Consider the following 26093-nt stretch of genomic DNA (forward strand, 5'->3'; position numbering starts at 1 on the left):
TAGTGAGAGTTAGTTCACACACTTCGGGCAAAGTTTAGAGAAAGTATGTATATCTTCCCTAAGGACCCATCCTATCATAACAAAAGTTTAGGGTGGAAACTTATGGTCAAGAAATACCTTGCCATCATGATATCCACGTTCGGATAGAACATAAAACGCCAAAAAAAAAAAGTTACTTTAGATTTTCATGTGTATGACGCTGTGTCGTCACGGATACGAGGTACTCGACGTGTACATACGGGCAGTGTGAGGGTAGATATGATCATGTCCTGCTCATAACACACTCTAGAGCAAGGCTCCAGAATTGCCACCACACACATTACCGATCGTTGACCGAGCGAACTTTACATAGAACTTGACCGTAAACGTGTACTTGACAGACTCATGTCAAGAGGCGGTCAAAAACCTTAATTTTGGCCATGTTGTCCAATTTTTACGGCAGTCCCACGCTTCAGTACATGGGCAACATTTTTCTCGTTTTTTGTTTTATCTTCCCGATGTTGTTTTCGAGGTTATTATCGTTGTTTTGTTTTCCTTCACTTATTGGACACTTATAAACGTTTATGACAGTACTTATTAAGGACATAACCGGCCAAACGTTGCTGTAAAGTCTTACACCGACGTTTGATGAGCAGATTACCGTGCAATATCTCCTCTCTGTCTCGGAGTATAGTATCTATCATCGAATACCACTGCCTGATAGACATATTCCATTATGAATAATGTTTTCACTTCACTGTGCAAGGAGATGACAAATGTTCATGTTGATTATAAAGACGAAATGCCAAGCAACTGTTACCGACACTGTTTTCACTGCATTAAGGCCAACGGCAGTGAGCAATAGATATGGCAAATAGCAATGTAAACGAGACCTTTTCAAGTAAACAAGTATGTAAATAAGACCTTTTCAGGAAAACAGTAATGTAAATTGGTCCTTTTCGTAGAGTGTGTGAAAGTTCGTGAAGAACTTTATAATGGAAAAGTTAGAATAAATGTTGTTCAAAAAATGTATGTAGACAGAATAGGCGAAAAAGTTGAAGAGTGTCTGGAACACACACACACACACACACACACACACACACACACACAGGCAGGAGAGCACGGTGGGGCAGATCGCACTGCCTAACGACCACCTCGACAATGGGTTGTGGTCTGCATCGACCTACATACTGTGCAGCGGTACAGGATGCCTGCGGTCCTGCGGCCAAGTGAAGTGTATAGTGCTGAGCAGAGGCTGTCTGGCGGAAACTGATGAGAGAGTTCAAGAAGCGGGATTCAGCGAGGGGAAGGGCTCCACATGGGAACTGAGGGAAAAGTCAGGGCCCAAGAAGAGGAAGTGTTCCATGTGGTAACTGAGGAGAGAATCAGGGCCCAACAAGGGGAAGAGTTCCACGTGGTAACTGAGGAAAGAATCAGGGCCCAACAAGGGGAAGAGTTCCACGTGGAAACTGAGTGAAGAATCATGACCCAGAGAGGGGAAGAGTTCCACGTGGTAACTGAGTGAAGAATCATGACCCAGAGAGGGGAAGTGTTCCACGTGGAAACTGAGTGAAGAATCGTGGCCCGGCGAAACATTCCACGTGGTACTCTAACGACAACGACGGTACTCCAGTGTTGACGACGGTACTGGAGTACCGTCGTCAACACTGGAGTACCGTCGTCAGCACTCGAGTACCATCGTCAACACTGGAGTACCGTCGTCAACACTGGAGTACCGTCGTCAGCGTTGCTGATCGTGACGTGTGTAGGGACCGTAAAGGGTCGATCGACATTGGTTCGAATTTTGGTAGCGGTAGCCGGTCCGCAGTCAACCCAACTGTTCATCATTCCCAAGGGGGCTGGTCGATGAGCTGGGTGACTGGGTCGTTAGGAGTTACATTTTGAGATAGGAATGATATGGAGGAAGCCTCTAGGTAGGCCTACCAGCTGGCAAACAATGAGACATTCAAAAATGTATAAAAATGAATTGAGAGACAGGGATGCTTTGGCAACAGAGAGAAGGGATTAATGGCAAAAAAGGACGCGAGGGTGAACGGCGGACTAGAGGCAGACGCCAGCCCAGTGAGAGCTGAAGCAGAGGAATTAAATTAAAAAAAGATCAGCGCAAAAGATAATGCATGCAAACGCTGATGAAGTGGGCGGGGAATGGAAAGCAACCTGAATTTAAGGGTCGAGTGGCAGACGGTAACTCGGATTTCATAGGCAGAGTTGAGACCTAACTTAGCAGGGTCGCCAAATCACACTCACCCCCCACATCCCCTCTTCCCTCCCCAAAGGATTATAAAACAACGAAGAAATCTGGAGAAGGCAGAGGAATGAGGGGGAGGCGGGGTTAGGTTAGGTCCCGTCGTGAGAGAGACTAGCCATGTATCACTCCAGAAGTCAACTGTGAACAGTCGTCCATTAGGTCTTTACCCTCTAGGAAACGACCATGGTACACCAGCATAACCACTAGGTAGACCAAACATACAACCATGGTACACCAGCATAACCACTAGGTAGACCAAACATACAACCATGGTACACCAGCATAACCACTACGTAGACCAAGCATACAACCATGGTACACCAGTATAACCACTAGGTAGACCAACCTCACGACCATGGGACAACAACACAACCACTTGATAGACCAGCCTAACGATCATGGTACAATAAAACAACCACTAGGTAAACCGACCTCACGACCATGGTACAACAACACAACCTCTAGGTAGACCGACCGTGCGACAATGGTACACCAGCACAACCATTAGGTAGACCAACCTCACGACCATGGTACACCAGCACAACCTCTAGGTAGACCAACCTCAGGACCATGGTACAACAACACAACCACTGGGTAAACCAACTATACGACCGTGGTACACCAACACAACCACTAGGTAGATCAACCATACGACCGTGGTACACCAACACAACCACTGAGTAAACCAACCTTACGCTCATCTTACACCAACACAACCACTAGGTAAACCAACTATACGACCGTGGTACACCAACACAATCACTAGGTAAACCAACCATACGACCATGGTACACCAACACAACCACTAGGTAAACCAACCATACGACCATGGTACACCAACACAACCACTAGGTAAACCAACCATACGACCATGGTACACCAACACAACCACTAGGTAAACCAACCATACGACCATGGTACACCAACACAACCACTAGGTAAACCAACCATACGACCATGGTACACCAACACAAACACTAGGTAAACCAACCATACGACCATGGTACACCAACACAACCACTAGGTAAACCAACCATACGACCATGGTACACCAACACAACCACTAGGTAAACCAACCATACGACCATGGTACACCAACACAACTACCGATTGGGGAACCCGACGAATGTCCTTGCGAATGTATAGATCCTTTGAGGACATCAGATGAACCTGAACAACTTTTGAATAAAAGAATAACAAAGGAAGGATCACAACATGACAGAGCAGACCAGATAGGTGGTGGAATCTTTATAGAAAGAGACTTGATCCATACGGAGATAGACCGGGACATCTTAGCTCTGTAATGCTGGTGTATATTGTCTTCCCAGAGTGCATTCAAGAGAATCTTTTGTACCACCCTGTATGAGTTTGTACCACCATGTATCAGAGGTCACTAGTGTTAACGCAGCAGATCTACCATCACTGCTGTAGCCCTATACTGTAGCCTTGACATCGAAAACATCATCTGTGAATCACCAGGTAAGATATAGTGTAAGGAAGGGATATATGAAGCCTTCAACATCTACTTCACATGGACGGAGTAGGAGACCGAATTCAGCTCTTGTGTAATGTTGTAACACATTCTGTGTAATCCACGGCGAATGAATAGAGATGTGTGAATTAGTACTTGGGTATAAAGAGGAACAGATAACGTGTTACAAGAATGATTCAAGAGAAGGTGTAAATATACCAAGGAAGAGAGGGACACTATGGATGAGATATATGACACGCAGGAGTGAGGGTTCATTGGAAAGATGGAAGAGGGCCAGCAGCGTCTGGAATAGGACAAGAAACGAGGAACGAATCAAAAGAACACCATGGACCATTTCACAGACTCACGAAGAACGGATGAAATGTAAAAGATCCAAATTATTAGATGAAAGATCTTGGCGAAGTTACTGATTATGATAAAGACATGGTTGTAGAGGTGAATGATGAAGTATCAAAGTATGTTTACACTGGTGAGTTCCAGAGATCCCGTCGCTGGCAGCCAGGGGAGGGAAATTACCGTACAGAATTTCAGAATAAATCCATTGGAAATGGGAAGACGCATGAAGGAGCTAGACCGACAAGAAGACCATGAATCAGATGGCGTCTCACCATTTGTCGTCAGGGAATGAGAGGAGACCCTTGCTGAGCCACTGGTGATGTTGATCTCCCTCGCTGAGGACAGTGCTCCAGCAGAATGGAAAACGGGCAACGTAGTGCCAGCATTCTAAAAAGGTGTTCGTGAAGTGTTCCTGGACCACAGGTCATTATCGCTAATGAGCTTGACCTGCATGATGCTATAGGAACTAATTAGGAAGCAGATGGAGGAGTTCTAGACACGCCACAAGCTGCTTTAGTAGGAGAGAACATGGATTTAGATAGAACCATACATGAAGAATCTGCTGGATTTCTCTGAAAGTGTTGGCAACATCCTCGAAAATACCGTGTATGAAGTTCAGACCAGAGGAAGGCTTTTGGTACCGTCCATCACAAAAAGTTGATAATGAAGCCAGATATCTAAGCTGGGTTCAGCTAAAGGGATAATGGGCTGACAGTTAACTATATGGGATGGTACACAGGAGGCAGTGTTAGAGTGTTAGGATAACCTGCCAACACAGAAGGCAGTGTTAGAGTGTTAGGATAACCTGCCAACACAGGAGGCAGCGTTAGAGTGTTAGGATAACCTGCCAACACAGGAGGCAGTGTTAGAGTGTTAGGATAACCTACCAACGCAGGAGGCAATGTTAGAGTGTTAGGATAACCTGCCAACACAGGAGGCAGCGTTAGAGTGTTAGGATAACCTACCATCACAGGAGGCAGTGTTACAGTGTTAGGATGACCTGCCAAAGCCAGTGTCAAGGGTGACTACTGTTCTGATCGACATGAATGGTTTGCCAAACAAGACGGAACCACAACTGAACATGTTTGTTCATCGTGCCAGAAGGATCAAAGATGCCAATCCAAAATAAGGAATAGCAACGGTCGGACGAAATGGCGTATGAAATATGACCCTGGATCATATTAACTTATAAAGATATGAAGGGATTTAAACAGACCAGAATGGAAATCTGTGAGTCTGTCGATCACAAGAAGGAAGTATGATATCTAGCAAAGAAAAAAAAAAAAAAAAATCGAAAGTGTAGATGGGAAGAAGAGAAATGGGAAACAAGAATATGAATTGTAGGAAAAAGAAAATGAACTTGTCACTGGAACATATGAGAAGGCTCGTGAGGGGAGGCAAACTAGGTTTTTGTTTGGTCAACGTCGATATTGCCTACAAGGTTCTAGGTACACTCGGACAGTGAGATGTTTCAGTAAACAAACACGACGAACATTCATCAGAAGCTGGAATATGGCGCAATAGTTCCCTCCTCCCATTCCTTCCCCTTCCCTCCCCTCCCTCCCCCTCCCCTGCCCCACTCACTTGATCAACCACCTAGAACTACAAGAAGGAGTCCGAGGAAACACAACAAGAAGGTGTCAGACCTAAGTGGAATGAGCCACAAAGAAAGGATGAAAGCCCTCGATCTGCCCACGCTGGACGAATGAAGGATAAGGAGCGACAACTACACACAATATTTCCCAAGTGGCCGCTCCAGCTTTAACACAGAATCGTTCTTTGAGGTTAGAATACAATCCAGACCCAGACTGTGAGGCACAACTGGAAGTTAGGCCAGGAGCGTGTGCGAAGGAATCCGGGGCAGCATTTCTCCCGCAGCTGAGTTATGGACCCCTGGAACAAGCCAAGCCAAGAGGAAGTAAAGGCGTCCATTACTGGAAACTTCAAAAATCTGTGTTATGAAAATGGAATGGTAAAGGGTGGAGCCTCATGAAGGTGAAGCTCCCTCTCCACACACACACACACACACACACACACACGGACCTCCGTGGTTTAGGTGTAAGCGTATTGACCATCACGCTGAACGGGCCGCTTGGGATCAAACTTCCATAAGTTCGAATCCGGTCGAGGCAGCCAGTTTACAGTCCACCCAGCTGTTCATATTCCCATTAGGATCGGTCATAGAAATGGGTACCTGACATAAGCTAGTGTGTTGTGTGTGTGTGTGTGTGTGTGTGTGTGTGTGTGTGTGTGTGTGTTGTGTGTGTGTGTGTGTGTGTGTGTGTGTGTGTGTGTGTGTGTGTGTGTGTGTGTGTGTGTGTGTGTGTGTGTGTGTGTGTGTGTGTGTGTGTGTGTGTGTGTGTGTGTGTGTGTGTGTGTGTGTGTGTGTGTGTGTGTGTGTGTGTGTGTGTGTGTGTGTGTGTGTGTGTGTGTGTTGTGTGTGTGTGTGTGTGTGTGTGTGTGTGTGTGTGTGTTGTGTGTGTGTGTGTGTGTGTGTGTGTGTGTGTGTGTGTGTGTGTGTGTGTGTGTGTGTGTGTGTGTGTGTGTTGTGTGTGTGTGTGTGTGTGTGTGTGTGTGTGTGTGTGTGTGTGTGTGTGTGTGTGTGTGTGTGTGTGTGTGTGTGTTGTGTGTGTGTGTGTGTGTGTGTGTGTGTGTGTGTGTGTGTGTGTGTGTGTGTGTGTGTGTTGTGTGTGTGTGTGTGTGTGTGTGTGTGTGTGTGTGTGTGTGTGTGTGTGTGTGTGTGTGTGTGTGTGTGTGTGTGTGTGTGTGTGTGTGTGTGTGTGTGTGTGTGTGTGTGTGTGTGTGTGTGTGTGTGTGTGTGTGTGTGTGTGTGTGTGTGTGTGTGTGTGTGTGTGTGTGTGTGTGTGTGTGTGTGTGTGTGTGTGTGTGTGTGTGTGTGTGTGTGTGTGTGTGTGTGTGTGTGTGTGTGTGTGTGTGTGTGTGTGTGTGTGTGTGTGTGTGTGTGTGTGTGTGTGTGTGTGTGTGTGTGTGTGTGTGTGTGTGTGTGTGTGTGTGTTGTGTGTGTGTGTGTGTGTGTGTGTGTGTGTGTGTGTGTGTGTGTGTGTGTGTGTGTGTGTGTGTGTGTGTTGTGTGTGTGTGTGTGTGTGTGTGTGTGTGTGTGTGTGTGTGTGTGTGTGTGTGTGTGTGTGTGTGTGTGTGTGTGTGTGTGTGTGTGTGTGTGTGTGTGTGTGTGTGTGTGTGTGTGTGTGTGTGTGTGTGTGTGTGTGTGTGTGTGTGTGTGTGTGTGTGTGTGTGTGTGTGTGTGTGTGTGTGTGTGTGTGTGTGTGTGTGTGTGTGTGTGTGTGTGTGTGTGTGTGTGTGTGTGTGTGTGTGTGTGTGTGTGTGTGTGTGTGTGTGTGTGTGTGTGTGTGTGTGTGTGTGTGTGTGTGTGTGTGTGTGTGTGTGTGTGTGTGTGTGTGTGTGTGTGTGTGTGTGTGTGTGTGTGTTGTGTGTGTGTGTGTGTGTGTGTGTGTGTGTGTGTGTGTGTGTGTGTGTGTGTGTGTGTGTGTGTGTGTGTGTGTGTGTGTGTGTGTGTGTGTGTGTGTGTGTGTGTGTGTGTGTGTGTGTGTGCATACATACATAGGGATAAAGAAATGATTCATAAATACAAGCTCAAGAGATGAGGAACACGAGGGTAATACAAATGATAATCATACACAGGAAACTTGTTCTGAAAGACTTGAGGAATGAATGGAATTGATTGACTGAGGACATGGTTAATGTAGTCAGCATGCAGAAAACGATGAAGTTGTATGACAGAGAATGTTCAAAATATGAAGCCTCAAGAGTGTCAGACTCCCACCCCTACCGGACAAATAAATAATTACAAATTATAATCTCATGCTCATACAAAGACATACACACAAGCACATGTACACACTATGTCACGAAGGAGACTGATACAGGAGCTGAGAGATCTACAAGCAAGAATAAGAGAATAATTCCAACCCCCAAGGGTGGTTGAAGAGCTGGGTTGACTGTGGACCGACTATCGCAACCAGGATTCGAACCTATGCGCTCGACCCTGGGCAGCCAGTGAATGCTGTCTAAAATTTTGTACCTCACTGTTTCTCCTAATGTGGGACTCTGGTGACTACTCCCAATTCTCTCTCACAGAAATATTACAACAGTTTATTCCCTGCCGAATGATATTCATATTGAAGCCTTCTTTTAGTGTGTCCCATCCTCTTTGTTCGTGTTTGCATGAGTTGAATTTCATCAACCACGGATTGAACCTTTCCTTAATGGAAGGGAACAAAAGATGCATACCAGGGGAGTCTTTTCGAGGCCCTTTCTTTTTACGCTGAAGGTTCGAAATAGACAAAATTCTACATCAAGGCCGGGCTTTAAATGAAACATGGAGAGATTAATGAAAGGGATCAAGAGGAGACAAAGGAGAAATTCGCGAATTTTAAAGGAAGTGAAAAGCCTGTCTTTTGAAAATGCCAAGTCATAGTAGTCGGGAAAGACATGAGAGGGTAGAGAGTTGCAAAGCTTCTAGGTGTAAGGAAAGAAATAGGTATCAAAACAGCCTACCTTTGAGTTTCCGACCGCCACATAGTAATCATTTGATGCAGCAGCTTGCCGGGTGTAGCAAGGTCTACCGAGATGTGGGGGTACTCAGGTAGCCAGCTCCCAGAGGCAAAAACGAAATTAATACCTATAAGAGGAGAGAGAGAGAGAGAGAGAGAGAGAGAGAGAGAGAGAGAGAGAGAGAGAGAGAGAGAGAGAGAGAGAGAGAGAGAGAGAGAGTGAGAGAACATTACGACGTGGATCAAGAGGTTCAAGTTTTCAAGTTAGCCTGGGAGAGTTGATAAACTGGACCGCTTTCGACTCAGCTCTGTCAAGTAAGGATGCAGAGCTAAAGACATCCCAGACGTGAGAGCAGTACTCCACACAAGGAGGGATCAATCCCTTGTATAAACACAACTGTCTCAGGACCCTATATAGGCCTTGAGTGTTTTCAGAATAGAATCGCGTTTCGAGCAGTTCGAGAAGAGATTACGGAGAGGGGCATATGATAACATGAGGAGCATCAGTGGGGGAAGGAATGTTAGAGCCATTCAAGATAGAGTTGGAGGAGAAACGAAAACTAAAGATAGTTGCTTTGTTTACGGCAGAGACAGTTATAGTACCGTCAGAAGGGAAAACTGAAGGAAAACTGGAGAAACAAAAGACCTATCAGTGGATGAAGAGGAGAGGTTATCGTACTTCCCATGAATATAGGAACACTTTGCCTCACGAATAACGTACTTGCAATGATTACGGGCAGAGATAAACACTGAATAGGATTCGGAGGAAAAAGAGTTTTTACAAGCCCAATATGCTTGATCCCTTGCCTGAATGGCCTCAGAACAGTAACGGTTGAACCATTGATTGGAAGAAGAGGTCGTTTTGGAGGAAGAGGGAATAAATGCTTCCATTCCCACAACAATAAACTCTGCTATGTGTCTGGCGGAGACAGAAGCATCACCACATAAGAGACAGTAATTTACCCAAGGAAAGTCACGAAGGAATTTTTGCCTATTATTCCAGTCAACTTTGTTAAAGTGCCAGTATTTACGTTTAGAAGGGGCTGCTTGAGGAGGAGGTGCTGTTAGAATACACATATTCATGAGGGTGTGGTCAGATGAACCAATTGGAAGCAAGATTGTGTAACTACAGCATGAAGGATTAGACGTGAAAAACAGATCCAGAAAATTAGGAGAGTGGTCACAACAGTCAGCACTATGGGTTGTGTGAGAGATTACTTGCTCTAGATCATCACAAACGGAGAACAATAGGTGCCACAGGGTACGACCTGAGACCATTACTTCTCGTGATCTATATGAAGGACGTACCAGTAAGGTTAACCTCCTACCAAGTATGTCTACGGAAGATGCCAAGGTTATGGGGGCAAGTGAAACGCGTCGAGGACTACATCAACTTACGTAAGAACCTACACAAACTTCAGAGTTGGTCTGACACTCAACTCATGCAGATGCGAACAAAGATGATGGGACACAGAAAATAAGGCTTTAATATGAGCATCATCCAGCAGGGAATAACCTGTTGTAGTAGTTTTGTGAGAGACTTGGGAGTAGTTGCCAGAGTCCCACATCAGGAGAAGAGTAAAGGGGAGAAACAGTCTAGTAGAAAATTCTAGAATAGCATTCACTTGCTGGCCAAGGTCGGGCGCATTGGTTCGAGTCCTGGTTGCTATAGTCGGTCCACAGTCAACCCAGCTGTTTATCCACCCTTAATTGACATGCCGCCTCACGAACATAAAAGAATAAGGTGTATGAATAAAGAAGTATCAGCAATCTGTTAACATTTGACGTAGAGTCAACAATAAGATTATGCTTACCAAGTTTGACCATGTTAACACAGAGAACTGATAAAGATCAAGATGAAAGCAACTCAGATATCACAGGAAAATGTTAGAGTCATCAAGTTTGCCCACCATGGGCAAGATAAAGAGAAAGGGATAACCTGATCACACTTTACGTCTTAAAACCAGCTTGATAAAGTCGATTGTAAGCAGTTGCTCAAAATCTGCAGGAACAAAACAACTAGAGACCAAAATATGAAGCTACGAAAGGAACTTGATAGATTAGATGTGAAATGATATAAAATAGTAATATATCCAAAGACAGGTGGATATATATATATATATATATATATATATATATATATATATATATATATATATATATATATATATATATATATATATATATATATATATATATATATGTATATATATATTTTTTTTCCCAAAAGAAGGTACAGAGAAGGGGGCCAGGTGAGGATATTCCCTAAAAGGCCCAGTCCTCTGTTCTTAACGCTACCCCGCTAATGCGGGAAATGGCGAATAGTATGAAAGAAGGAAAAGATATATATATATATATATATATATATATATATATATATATATATATATATATATATATATATATATATATATATATATATATATATATATATATATATATATATATATATATATATATATATATATATCGAGGATGTAAGGCATGTGTACGTGTAGGAAGAGAGGAAAGTGATTGGTTCTCAGTAAATGTAGGTTTGCGGCAGGGGTGTGTGATGTCTCCATGGTTGTTTAATTTGTTTATGGATGGGGTTGTTAGGGAGGTGAATGCAAGAGTTTTGGAAAGAGGGGCGAGTATGAAGTCTGTTGGGGATGAGAGAGCTTGGGAAGTGAGTCACTTGTTGTTCGCTGATGATACAGCGCTGGTGGCTGATTCATGTGAGAAACTGCAGAAGCTGGTGACTGAGTTTGGTAAAGTGTGTGAAAGAACAAAGTTAAGAGTAAATGTAAATAAGAGCAAGGTTATTAGGTACAGTAGGGTTGAGGGTCAAGTCAATTGGGAGGTGAGTTTGAATGGAGAAAAACTGGAGGAAGTGAAGTGTTTTAGATATGTGGGAGTGGATCTGGCAGCGGATGGAACCATGGAAGCGGAAGTGGATCATAGGGTGGGGGAGGGGGCGAAAATTCTGGGAGCCTTGAAGAATGTGTGGAAGTCGAGAACATTATCTCGGAAAGCAAAAATGAGTATGTTTAAAGGAATAGTGGTACCAGCAATGTTATATGGTTGCGAGGCGTGGGCTATGGATAGAGTTGTGCGCAGGAGGATGGATGTGCTGGAAATGAGATGTTTGAGGACAATGTGTGGTGTGAGGTGGTTTGATCGAGTGAGTAACGTAAGGGTAAGAGAGATGTGTGGAAATAAAAAGAGCGTGGTTGAGAGAGCAGAGGAGGGTGTTTTGAAATGGTTTGGGCACATGGAGAGAATGAGTGAGGAAAGATTGACCAAGAGGATATATGTGTCGGAGGTGGAGGGAACGAGGAGAAGAGGGAGACCAAATTGGAGGTGGAAAGATGGAGTGAAAAAGATTTTGTGTGATCGGGGCCTGAACATGCAGGAGGGTGAAAGGAGGGCAAGGAATAGAGTGAATTGGAGCGATGTGGTATACCGGGGTTGACGTGCTGTCAGTGGATTAAATCGGGGCATGTGAAGCGTCTGGGGTAAACCATGGAAAGCTGTGTAGGTATGTATATTTTGCGTGTGTGGACGTATGTATATACATGTGTATGGGGGGGGGGGGGTTGGGCCATTTCTTTCGTCTGTTTCCTTGCGCTACCTCGCAAACGCGGGAGACAGCAGCAAAAAAAAAAAAGAAAAAAAATATATATATGTATGTATATATATATATATATATATATATATATATATATATATATATATATATATATATATATATATATATATATATTGGAAAGGATCACAATTTTGCGCGTGATCAAGATATTCCTATGAGTCCACGGGGAAAATGAAACACGAAAAGTTCCCAAGTGCACTTTCGTGTAATAATCACATCAGGGGAGACACAAGAGAGAAATGTAACAGTCAGTTGATATACATCGAAGAGACAAAGCTAGGACGCCATTTGGTAAACATGTGATAGTCCAAAACATACAACGAGCGTTCATAAACTTATCATTTTACAAATCTTATCAACAATAAAGTTATCTAATTTGTATAGACCATCACTAATGTAAAGATTATAATTCTTTGTGTATCTAATGATAGAAGATTCAATGATAATTCTCTTGGTAATAGAGTTAGAGTTAACAACTTAGATGGCGTTACTCCAGTCAATACAATGATCATAGTTTTTAACATGATTAAACAAGGCATTTGATTCTTGTCCCGTTCTTATACTATATTTATGTTGCTTAAGTCTACCAGAAAGATCCTTACCAGTCTGACCAACATAAAATTTATCGCAGTTTCCACAAGGAACTTTATAGATGCAACCAAGAGAATTGTCTGGTGAATTCCTGATTAAGATATTCTTTATAGTATTATTGTTGCTAAAGGCAACATTTACATTAAAGGATTTAAGCAACATGGGAAGCAAAGTGAAATTATTATTAAAAGGGAGAACTAAAAGATTCTTGGTGTCAATGGGAGGTTTGGGCTCAACTCTATGAAATGCTTTCTTTGCTAACTTAGGGATTTATCAATGAAAGATCTAGGGTACTTTAACTTAGATCCAATAGAATATATCTTCTCAAACTCTTCATCAATAAACTCTGGACTGCAAATACGTAATGCCCTAAGGAACATAGATTGAAATGATGATGATTTAACTCTGTCATGTTGAGATGAGTAATAATGGATATATGAGCATACATTGATGTGTTTTCTATATATGCTAAACTTAAACTTGTTTCCTTGTCTATGGATCATGCAATCTAAAAATGGTTACATACCATTATTTTCATTTTCTACATTAAATTTGATGGAAGGTACTAAATTGTTAAGTAAGGGGAGAAATATTTGTAAATTTTCATTTGTTCGCCAAACACAAAGAATATCATCTACATACCTAAACCAAATTGCATTAGAAGGTAAGATATCCTTTAGTAATTTTGTTTCAAAAAATTCCATATAAAGATTACTTAGTACAGGTGAAACAGGGTTGCCCATTGCCATACCAAATTTTTGAGCATAATAATCTCCATTAAATTGAAATACACAGTCTTTTATACACAATTTTATCAGTTCAATGAAATTAGACTTTGATACAGGTAAATGAATATCATCCAAGACATCAAATAAATATTCTAAAAGGTCATCAACTGGAACTTTAGTGAAAAGTGAGGAAACATCAAAGCTAACTAGTTTGAATGATCTTCTAAATGATAACACAACATATTCTAAACTTAGTAAAAATCCCTTAGAAGCAGTTAATTCTCACTTCAATAAAGAAATGAAGTTGTTGTTGAAAGGTAACATTTCTTTTATCAAAAATTTGTCATCTTTGTCCTCTTCATTGCCATATATGTATGGACTTATCAAAACACATAAACAGAATTTTCCAGCAAGACCTATAGTGAGTTCAGTAGGCTCCATCACATATAAATTGTCAAAATGGTTAGTTTCCTTATTAAGCCCTTTAGTGGGTAAGGTATCAAATTCTAATATCATGAACAATGTAGATTTAGTCAACAAGCTAAACAATATCAATATTAATTTTGATTTCAATTTTGATTTGCGACAAAGTATGATAGGAAAGAATATATATAAATACATATATATATATATATATATATATATATATATATATATATATATATATATATATATATATATATATATATATATACATATTTGGTTTTTAATTTATTTTGCTTTGTCGCTGTCTCCCGCGTTAACGAGGTAACGCAAGGAAATAGACGAAAGAATGGCCCAACCCACCGACACACACATGTACATACATACACATCCACACACGCACATATGCATACCTATACATTTCAACGTATACATATATATACATACACAGACATATACATATATACACAGGTACATAATTCATACTTCCTGCCTTTATTCGTTCCCGTTGCCACCCTGCCAAACATGAAATGACAACCCCCTCCTCCCGCATGCGCGCGAAGTAGCGCTAGGAAGAGACAACAAAGGCCATATTTGTTCATACTCAGTCTCTAGCTGTCATGTGTAATGCACCAAAAACACAGCTCCCTATCCACATCCACGCCCGACGGACCTTTTCATGGTTTACCCCAGACGCTTCACATGCCCTGGTTCAATCCATTGATAGCACTTCGACCCCGGTATACCACATCGTTCCAACTGACTATTTCTTGCACGCCTCTCACCTTCCTTTATGTTCAGGCCCCGATCGCTCAGTCTTTTACACTCCATCCTTCTACCTCCAATTTGGTCTCCCACTTCTCTTTGTTCCCTCTATCTCTGACGTATATATCCTCTTTGTCAATCTTTCCTCACTCATTCTCTCCATGTGTCCAAGTCATTTTAACACACCCTCTTCTGCTCTCTCAACCACACTCTTTTTATTTCCACACATCTCTCTTACCCTTTCATCACTTACTCGATCAAACCACCTAACACCATACAAGGTCTTCAAAAATTTTTTTTCAACACATCCACCCTCATCCGTTTAACCCCTATCTATAGCCCAACAATGTTTTATACATTGATGGAAATACTCTTCCTTTAAACAAACCCATTTTTGCTCTCCGAAATAACCTTTCCTCCATATATTCTTCATCGCTCCCAAAACCTTCGCCCCCTTCCCCACCCTGTGACTCACTTTCACTTCCATGGTTCCATTCGTTGCTAAGTCCACTCCCAGATATTCAAAACACCTCACTTCCAATAATTTTTCCTCCATCAGACTTATCTCCCAATTAACCTGTCCCTCAACCCTACTGAACATAATAAACTTGCTCTTGTTCACATTTACTCTCAACTTTCTCCTCTCACACACTATTTCCCACGTGAGCGATGAAGCGTCAAGAACAAATTACACAGGCTTGAAGGGAGAATTCATCACTTGGCTCCTTACTCTGTCTCTTCTTTTGGAAAGTAATAAAGATAGGATGGATTTCCAGCCTCCCCCACTCGCTCCCACTTATAGTTGCGTTGTACGGCGCGCAGGAAATATGTGCGCAGTATTCTTTCTTCCCTATTCCCAGGGATAATACATATATATATATATATATATATATATATATATATATATATATATATATATATATATATATATATATATATATATATATATATGTAAAGAGAGAGAGAGAGAGAGAGAGAGAGAGAGAGAGAGAGAGAGAGAGAGAGAGAGAGAGAGAGAGAGAGAGAGAGAGAGAGAGAGAGAGAGAGAACACACACACACACACACACACACACACACACACACACAGACACACACACACACACACACACACACACACACACACACACACACACACACACAAAGACACACACGCTGGGTCGACAGAGGTAAACAGCGAGGCTGATGGACTCCGGAGGAGGAGGTAAACATTCTCTTAACACACATTAAGGCTTCCTCGTCGAGTCTCTCCGCCTTCTCCCTCAGGACACAGCTGCAGGAGCGCCGATGGAGTCCTTACCAATTCTAGGAGCATTCAACGAAGTTTCCCAGCACGCTTAACGAATAATACCGAACGCGTTGAACGCTTCTCTATCGAATTCCTGACGTTCATGACAGTAGCCAGTGGGTCATTTCACTCTATCCTTTCCTTGTTCAGGAACTGTTGAGGCAACGTCGATACACAGATATGCTGAGTGACGCCTTGAGCCGGATGACGAACATACAAGCAGAACAGTTTCGTAGTTTGAGAGATAATAAAAAGAGTGTGGTTGAGAGAGCAGAAGAGGGTGTTTTGAAAAGGTTTGGTCACATGGAGAGAATGAGTGAGGAAAGATTGACCAAGAGGATATATGTGTCAGAGGTGGAGGGAACGAGAAGTGGGAGACCAAATTGGAGGTGGAAAGATGGAGTGAAAAAGCTAACTTTCCACATCCAAGCCCCACAGACCTTTCCATGGTTTATCCCAAACGCTTCACATGCCCAGTTCAGTCAATTGACAGCACGTCGACCCCGGTATACCACATCATTCCAATTCACCCTATTCCTTGCACGTTTTTCACCCTCCTGTATTTTCAGGCCCGATCGCTCAAAATCTTTTTCACTCCATCCTTGTTCCCTCCACCTATGACACATACATCCTCTGTCAATCTTTCCTCACTCATTCTCTTCATGTGTCCAAACCATTTCAACACACTCTCTTCTGCTCTCTCAACCACACTCTTTTTGTTATCACACATCTCTCTTACCCTTTCATTACTTACTCGATCAAACCACCTCACACCAAATATTGTCCTGAAACACTTAATTTCCAACACATCCACCCTCCTCCGCAAAACCCCATCAATAGTCCATGCCTCGCAACCAAATAACATTGTTGGAACCACTATTCCTTCAAACATATCCATTTTTGCTCTCCAAGATAACATTCTCGCCTTCCGCACATTTTTCAACGCTCCCAGAACCTTCGTCCCCTCCCCAACCCTATGATTCACTTCCGCTTCCATGGTTTCATCCGCCGCTAAATCCACTCCCATATATCTAAAACACTTCACTTCCTCCAGTTTTTCTCCATTCAAACTTACCTCACAAGTAACATTTTCCTTAACCCTCCTGAACCTAATGATCTGTACTCTCAACTTTCTCCTTTTACACACTTTACCAAACTCAGTCACCAACCTCTGTAGTTTCTCACCCGAATCAGCCACCAGCGATGTATCATCAGCGAACAACAACTGACTCACTTCCCAAGTCTTTTCATCCCCAAGAGACTGAATATTTGCCTCTCTATCCAAAACTCTTGCATTCACCTCCCTAACCACCCCATCAATAAACAAATTATACAACCAAGGAGACATCACGTACCCCTGCCGCAAACCGAAATTCACTGGGAACCAATCACTCTCCTCTCCTCCTACTCGTACATATCCCTTACATCCTTGGTAAAACCTTTCACTGCCTCTGGCAACTTACCTCCCACACCATATATTCTTAAAACCTTTGACAAAGCATCTCTATCAACCATATCTTATGCCTTATCCAAATCCATAAATGCTACATACAAATCCATCTGTTTTTCTAAGTATTTCTCACATACATTCTTCAAAGCAAACACCTGATCCACACATCCTCTACCACTTCTGAAATCACACAGCTTTTCCCGAATTTGATGCTCTGTACATTCCTTTACCCTCCCAATCAATACCCTCTCATATAATTTCCCAGAAATACTCAACAAACTTATACCTCTGTAATTTGAACACTCACCTTTATCCCCTTTGCTTTTGTTATTTGACACTATGCATGCATTCCACCAATCCCTAGGCACTTTATCTAGATCCATACATACACTGAATATACTCACCAACCAATCAACAACACAGTGACCCCCTTTTTGATAAATTTCACTGTAATGCCATCCAAACCCGCCGCCTTGCTGGCTTTTATCTTCCGCAAAGCTCTCACTACCTCTTCTCTGTTTACCAAACCATTCTCCCTGACCCTCTCTCTTCGCACACCACCTCGACCAAAATATCCTATATCTGCCACTCCATCATCAAACACATTCAACGAACCCTCAAAATACTCACTCCATCCCCTTCTCACTTCATCATTACTTGTTATTACCTCTCCATTTGCCCCCTTCAACGATGTTCCCATTTGTTTTCTTGTCGTCTGCACGTTATTTACCTGCTTCCAAAACATCTTTTTATCGTCCCTAAAATTTGATGATACTCTCTCACTCCAACTCTTATTGGCACTGTTTTTCACCTCTTGCACCTTTCCCTTGACCTCCTGCCGCATTCTTTTATCCATCTCCCAGTTATTTGCAGTACTTCATTGCAAGAATCGTCCAAACGCCTCTCTCTTCTCTTTCACTGACAACCTTTCTTCTTTATTCCAACACTCACTACTCTTTCTGAACTGCCCTCCTCCCACCTTTCTCATGCCACATGCATATTTTGGCTGTATACACTTTGAAAGCAATGCCCTCTGTTGGGAAACCTTTTCTAGGAATTTTGAATGAAAGATGATCTTCCTCCTAATATTCCACAATTTCCTAGAAAACTAGGATTACCAACAGCCATCATATGATGCTGTATAAGCCCATCATGTACAATCGCCTATGAAGCTAAATTACCTTGTACACGGCAGTTTAAGCACATTATCCTGCGAGTACTCGACCCTCTTTACACTGAATTGCAGTGCAAATCACCTCTATTGTACAATACAACATTACAGTATTACCATATCCACATGGGACAGACTGACAACTAAGTATAGCACCATTACCTCACTACAAGCAGTACAGCAACCCACTGAAGAGACCCACCGTCCTGTTGCCGATGGAGTGGACGCGGCAGTGGAGTTCGGCCTGGCGGCCCACATGTGCAGTCTGGTTCTTCATCATGCTGGAGTCGAAGTAAGGTTGGTCGGTGACCAACGGAGGCGGTGGGATGAGCCCCTGGCCCCTCACGCTTGCCAACACTGGTGGTAGGGAAGAGATGACACACAGTCAGTCAGTGAATTAGCCACGTCATGGAATATAGATACATAGATATAAGTGTAATTGAAAGACTCGAATTAAAGAAGATGATAATTGTCATTCGGCAAATGCTGGAAGCAAAATGGAAGCGTTCTGATGAAGGGAGTCACATTTTATAGGTCACTTGTTGAGCAGGGCGAAATTTGCCTCTCGCGACGCGATCGTAAATCATGAGAGATGTGGTATGGATCACTCGGGCTTTGTTTTGGCCAACACAGACCTGACTAGACTGCCTCGATGCCGGTGACGGGATTGCCATCTTTAAGAACCAAAGGTCACCCGTCAGGAAGGGGCAACTTATAACAGTGCGAGCCCTGTAGGCGTTGGTGGCGCAGCAAACAGGCTCATCGCTCCAGACTTTTTTACCCTGAGGCAAACATCAGTTAACGAGAGCGAGACGGGTCTTCCAATTCCGAGTCTTGGAGAGCAATGAAGACCGTTAGTTATTGAGGGAATTCAACTGTAAAAGCTTGCCTGCCGACTGTGTGGGGAGGGTGGTGGGGAGGTTTCTACGATGCCATTCCTTACGTCAAGGTTGCAATATCACGACGCACAGCTTATGCTATGAGAAGTACCCCGTTTACGGTACGACGGCACGACCAGGTGCAGGATAATGGTACGACCCAGGCACCCATGTAAAGCAGGACCTGGGTAAGAATGTTCAGTACGATAGTACGATCCATGTACTCATTTCAGTACGATAGTACGACCCATGTACTCATGTTCTCTACGACAGCACGACTCATTTACCCATGTTCAGTACGATAGCACGACCCATTTACTCATTTCAGTACGATAGTACGACCCATGTACTCATGTTCACTACGATAGCACGACCCATTTACCCATGTTCACTACGATAGCACGACCCATGTAACCATGTTCATTACGATAGCACGACCCATGTACTCATGTTCAGTACGGTAGTACGACCCAGGTACCCATGTACGGTGTGATAGATTGACCTTGGTACCTATGTACAGTACGATGGTACAAACTTGGCGCCAATGTACAGTACGATGGCACAAACTTGGTACTCATGTTCAATATAATACAGTACAGTACAGTGCAGTGGTATGACCTTGGTACTCATATATAGTGCGACGGTACCCATGTAGAATACGATGAACCCGAGGGGCGTGTGGTATGGTTAGCTAACGTTTACTTGGCTACTGTCCTTTGTTCCACAGTACCTCACGGTACTTTCCTTTGTTCCATGGTACCTCACAGTACTATCCTTTGTTCCGTGTCAGCCAACAGCACTGCCCTTCGTTCCATGGTACCTCACAAAACTACTCTTCGTTCCACGGTACCCCACAGTACTACCCTTCATTCAGTGGTACCCCACAATACTACCCTTCATTCAGTGGTACCCCACAGTACTACCCTTTGTACCATGGTTCCTTACAGATCTTCTCGTTGTTCCATTGTACATTACATACTTACCCTTCGTTCCAAAGTACTCCCTTCATTCGGTGGTACCTCACAGTGCTACCCTTTCTGACGTGGTGCCTCACAGAAAATCCCTTTGTTCAATAGTATCTCAAAGAACTTCTCTTTGTCCCATGGTACTTCACCTACCTATAATTCGTTCCATGGTGCTCTACAATATTACCCTGACTTCCATGGTACCTCGCAGAACAACCCACTACTCCATGGTACCTCCCAGATTTACCCTCTATTTTCTGGTACCTTGCAGAGCAACCCATTATTCCACGGTACCTCACAGAGCTACCCCTTATTCCATGGTACCTTATAGTAATAACCCTTTGTTGTATAGTAACCCACTCCAGTATTCTTTCTTCTATGGAAATTAGATATTTTAATCCTCTGATAGGAAGATACAATGATATTAAGCTACGTATCTTGAAGGAATAGTAAAACACTGTGTGACGTTAGATGAACAAACTTACTTAAGGTCACCTGGCCATCTCAGTGTTAAGGTCCAGACATAATAGCAAGATGGTTCATTTACTAAGCGAAGGAGAATATTCCGCTCTCAAAAGTCTGTCAGTGACACATAATGTAATTGATGAACCTAATCAAGGTAATGGAGTTGTTCTATTGAATAGGGATGATTAAGTGCGATCAATTTAAGAATGATGCAGGAACGAATTTAGAAAATTCTGTGCTACATTTTCCTAAATTAGAAAATACGAAGACAGAACCCATAGAGCCGTAAGGAAACTGAAATCTAATGATCTTACTGACGATGGAAACTGTCCAGCATTGTATGTCTCCTGGTTCCGATACGGTGTTATGTACGGTTTGCCGTAAGTGTACAAGAGAGATTGACCCTTGCAGTTGATACATGTAGTTATAATCTGGCTAGGTTGTTAGTTCTCTTTATTTCACCAGTCTCTACTCGTATCACTGACATGATACGAATGATTCGTTTTCACATATGAACGAAATTTACAAAATAGATTTCGTTAGTTATATTATGACTCTGACTTAAGATCTTCTTTTCTTGTTTTTTACGAACATTCTATTGGAGGAAACCATCAGTACCTGAGCTGCCGAACTAATGAGCGTTGGGTTAGGTAAAATTAAGTACCTGTTTAAGGAGTTGATATCAATGTCAGCTGCTGATTCTTTCGTTCAGTGGCAAAGTAATGGTGTAGTGATGGGTTTCCTTCTTGACGAAGTAATGTTGATTTTCTAAGTGTGCTGATGATATGCCTTTAGTTTTGAATATCTGAAATTCCAGGATAACTGAATTCACTTCAGGATGTCAGAAGCAAATCATACCTTCCCCTTGTCTGATATTACTGTTAGTAAACATGGGAATTCATTTGGTACATCAGTGTACAGAACACTGGCTAGTCCCTGTGTGATATTGACGTCTTTTATTCTAGTGGAGTATAAGCACAAATTAGTGGGGCTATAACTAACACATGGACACTCCACATATGCTCTGATTATCTTAGATTCTACAGATATCTAAAATCTTTCATAAGAACTGCAGATGAACGATGCCCCACTGAACTTTACTAATGTGTAGATCGGCAAGACCTTAAAAGAAATACAGGCAGTGAGTCGAGAGTCCAATTTTGATGATAGAGAATAAATCTTTGGCGTCACCCCTATGTTTGAGGGTCTGTCGTCCCGTCTATATTACTTTCATGTTGCTGCCTCTCGCAGTACTGATTAAAAACAAAGAAAAATATGGCGTTTGCAATTAACGTGAGTGTCTTCTGTGTTTGTCACTGGAGTACTTGTTTTTGTTCTGTCTCTGTCTAGTCTAATCTTTCGTGATGCTGGAGTGCTTGCGTTACATGGCCATATGATGCGTGGCCAGAATTCTTGCTTTACCCTTTCTCTACAAAGGAACAGATCATTGAGTTGAAGCTTGTCGCTGTGTTTACATTCGAGAGTGTTTCTCGTAGAACTGAGTCAAAGTCATCTTTACTACTGACGAAAAAAAGATGTATGATTTTTACTTTGGAAAGATAGGTATATAGATAGATAGATAGAGATAGATAGATAGATAGATAGATAGAGAGATAGAGAGAGAGAGAGAGAGAGAGAGAGAGAGAGAGAGAGAGAGAGAGAGAGAGAGAGAGAGAGAGAGAGAGAGAGAGAGAGAGAGAGAGAGAGAGAGAGAGAGAGAGAGAGAGAGAGAGAGAGAGAGAAAATCAAGATGGTGCTTCAGACTTCAGGGAACCGTAGAAGAGAACGAGATAAGATCACATGGGTCCAAAATACCTCTTCGTTCTGATTGGTTCAGAGACACTGGGACCCTGGGGGAAGGAAGCGCTTCCTGACTTCCTTAGCGACATCAGATCCCGGCTAATCCAAGCAACTTAGGATAATAGACCAGCCGGCATTCTGTCTCAGTGCCTCAGCATGGCTGTCCATCGACGGAATGCACATTCCAGCAACAACCCACGTCCCTCCTTCAAGGTACTAAAATAACTTGATAATTCTTAATTCAAGTATAACTATATATGTTTACCTGTGTTTTATCCCCTAGATAAATTATGTACTATATTAAGCAGATGTTATATATATATATATATATATATATATATATATATATTTTGTGTGCGTGTGTGTGTGTGAGATACTGGAGTATGAATGCTTGTGATTACACTACGAGTGAAAAGTCACCTTCGGCGAGGATAAATCATCATCACTTGACGAAGTGGAGTACAGTCTCTTCGAGGATGTTCTAGCTGCAACTCAGACCATCATTACTCTTTTTCTGACTGTAGCGCAGCTACAAAGGTGCAGCATCCCCACAAAAGTGGCCCACTGGGTTGTATCATAATAGCTGAACATATCATTTCAACCTTTGTCTTTCCTTAAAGTTTTGTTGATTCATATTATAAACTGTTTTCTGAAGACCATGACTCAATACGTATGTCTTGAACTACTATAAGGTAAACAGTGCCATTGCGACACAATCATTAAGGTTTCCCTCATAGTAGCTATAGTCCCATCTACTTAACGTTCTCGTGAATGTCTGTTGTCGTTAGGAAAGTAATTACCTCATGTGGAGGAGAACAATATGGCTCCTGATGGCTTAAGCAATCACGTTATTCCTGCAGACATGTTATCATCGCTGTAGTAAGGTTTATGAGACGTGGATCTCTGTACTAACCTTCGTTATGTGCTTCTGTTTGCAGACACAACAAACACAAGTACTAGAGTCTTGTGAGTCCAGTGTTTGTCATACAGTAAGTGGGTGGAGGAGGGTGCGCTCCAATCATGGGACTCGACGGGTGGCGAGCTTAAAGGGGTGTGAGGGGCGGGATACAAGGAGTGTGAAGGTTAAGATATTCTACGGGTATTTTCAGTCTTTGGCTACGGCATGCTTGGAGTAAGGGGCTTCACCTCCAGGACGGCGAAAGATTTTGAGAAATTGAAGAAAAAGAATTAGCTTTGATATCTAAGCTTTTACAGTGGGTTGCCTTTGAGGTTGACCTTACATTTACAGAGCATACAAGCGTATCCATCAGATGAAAGTGTGTGTCTAGCCGTCTTACTTTGAATACCGGAGCAATTTAGTTTGAGTTCTGTAAGCATACATCATATAAAACAGCCATTATTCATAGGTATATCTTAAAATTTTATGCTATATGAATTAGTTAGGGGGAAGGAAAAGGGGGCTTGGAAGGGAGGGGAAGGCATGAATCATGAATGAACTGATTTATTTTGGGGGAGGGGGGGGGGGTTGGCGTGGGATGGTAAAGTTTGAGACACACTGGCTCAGAAAACGATTACTCACAACTGTATTGCTGTAGACACTGTCACGACCCTTTGCTTCTTTTTATGATAGTTGAACTCCAGAAAGCTATCAGACTGAGACATCTTTCGAACTCCAGAAGCCCATCAGACTGAACCATTTCTCGAACTCCAGAAGCCCATCAGACTGAACCATTTCTCGAACTCCAGAAACCCATCAGACGGAACCACCTCTGATCTTGGCTACATCCATAAACATGTTACTGACCTAACCACAGATGTAATGAATAACCTCCACTGTTTATCTTTAAGACACACACACCTCATCACCCTTATCCCATCTAGGAATGTCTCAAGTATCAGCTGTGCCACAAAAATAGGGAAAGTCTTCAGATTTGCAGACGGTAATGATTTTCTGTCGACTGATTAGGTTAATCGATCAAGATTACACGCGAGTCAATAGTAAATGATGCGTGATCACATGACAGGAACTGAACAGTTGTAATAACTGATCCTGTACGTTAGTTTTGTCTTCTGCCATCCGTGTTCATACTATCCAACGTTAAGGATTTTGATTTGAACCTCAAATCTTTGGTGTAGGTTCTGAATATGATATCCTGTGGAACTCTTAGTACTGAGCTTAAGATGTCAGAGCTTAAGAACAGAGTCACAACCTCAGTCAGACGTATTGTGGATGATCAGCGGGAATGCGTCCTATTCCCGTGTCTACGGTGTATTCTGCTGGAAACCTTCCATTTTCTTCGGCTCAAACGATCCAAATCTCCTTAATCATATTTCCGATCATACAGCCATCCTAATAATAGCTTGTTTAACCTCACTATAATCATCGCACGTATGTGCGTGAGTGTAATTACTATTTGTGTCTTATTTTGAGGGGAGTTATACACTCGTGTTGCCCAGTCTCATAACCGTAGATATATGTAGAATGTGCAGGAGAGAGCCGTGTGCCGTGGGCCCAGGACGTGTGGCCTGGCCAGAGCGCAGCCGGCTCACGAGAGCAGTGGCCGAAATACTAACCTGCGAAAGAGAGAGAAAGAGAGAGAGAGAGAGAGAGGCGCACTTCTATGCATGTATCTCACACACACACACACACACACACACACACGCACACACACCAGCCTAATCCAGGAACTCATTTAACGACCAGCCCCTACGGGAGTATGAACATCTGGGTTGGGTGTAGGCCGACTGCCACCCCCAGGATTCGAACCCATGCGGGTGCAAACCCTGGCTGCTCCATAGTGTCTCATGGTCAATAAAGCTAACCACTGCGCCACAGAGACTCGTATTTGTGTGTGTGCGTGTGTGTGGTGTGTGTGTGTGTGTGTGTGTGTGTGTGGTGTGTGGTGTGTGTGTGTGTGTGTGTGGTGTGTGGTGTGTGTGTGTGTGTGTGTGTGTGTGTGTGGTGTGTGTGTGTGTGTGGGTGTGTGTGTGTGTGTGTGTGTGTGTGTGTGTGTGTGTGTGGCGTGTGTGTGTGTGTGTGTATGAGCTTAATTCTCAATATGGATATGTATGTTTTAGTTCCTCTTTGAGGCAGAGATACGCAGGTAAAAATGAAAATAATTTGAAAATCCAAAAAGTTTGTATCTCTGAATTTTTACCCACGTGAGGGTTGGCTCCTGTCTTGCCCACGTCTTCGTAAGACCATGTTTTTTTTTCTTAATGTTTCTGTAAAATCCGGCCAGAACAATGTTGGCAACAGCGTTCTTGCTTCCCTTTCCCGTATTTTATTTTTTGTCTCTCTCTCAGGAAGCCGCCGAAATGTACATAAGAAAAGCCGTCTTGCAATACATTGTAGAGGAAGTGTTTGGACG

General features: G+C 42.7%; 1 protein-coding gene across 1 annotated transcript in view; it reads right to left on the reverse strand.

The window, feature by feature from the left end:
* Window positions 1-26093, reverse strand: part of LOC139751627 (zwei Ig domain protein zig-8-like) — a 416836-nt gene that overhangs the window by 90223 nt on the left and 300520 nt on the right. The window contains exon 2 of the mRNA XM_071667247.1: window positions 18856-19010. Within this exon, the coding sequence (XP_071523348.1) occupies window positions 18856-19010 (155 nt within the window). The remainder of the gene's footprint in view (window positions 1-18855; window positions 19011-26093) is intronic.

This window comes from Panulirus ornatus, chromosome 11, assembly GCF_036320965.1.
Source record: "Panulirus ornatus isolate Po-2019 chromosome 11, ASM3632096v1, whole genome shotgun sequence".
NCBI lineage: Eukaryota > Metazoa > Arthropoda > Malacostraca > Decapoda > Palinuridae > Panulirus > Panulirus ornatus.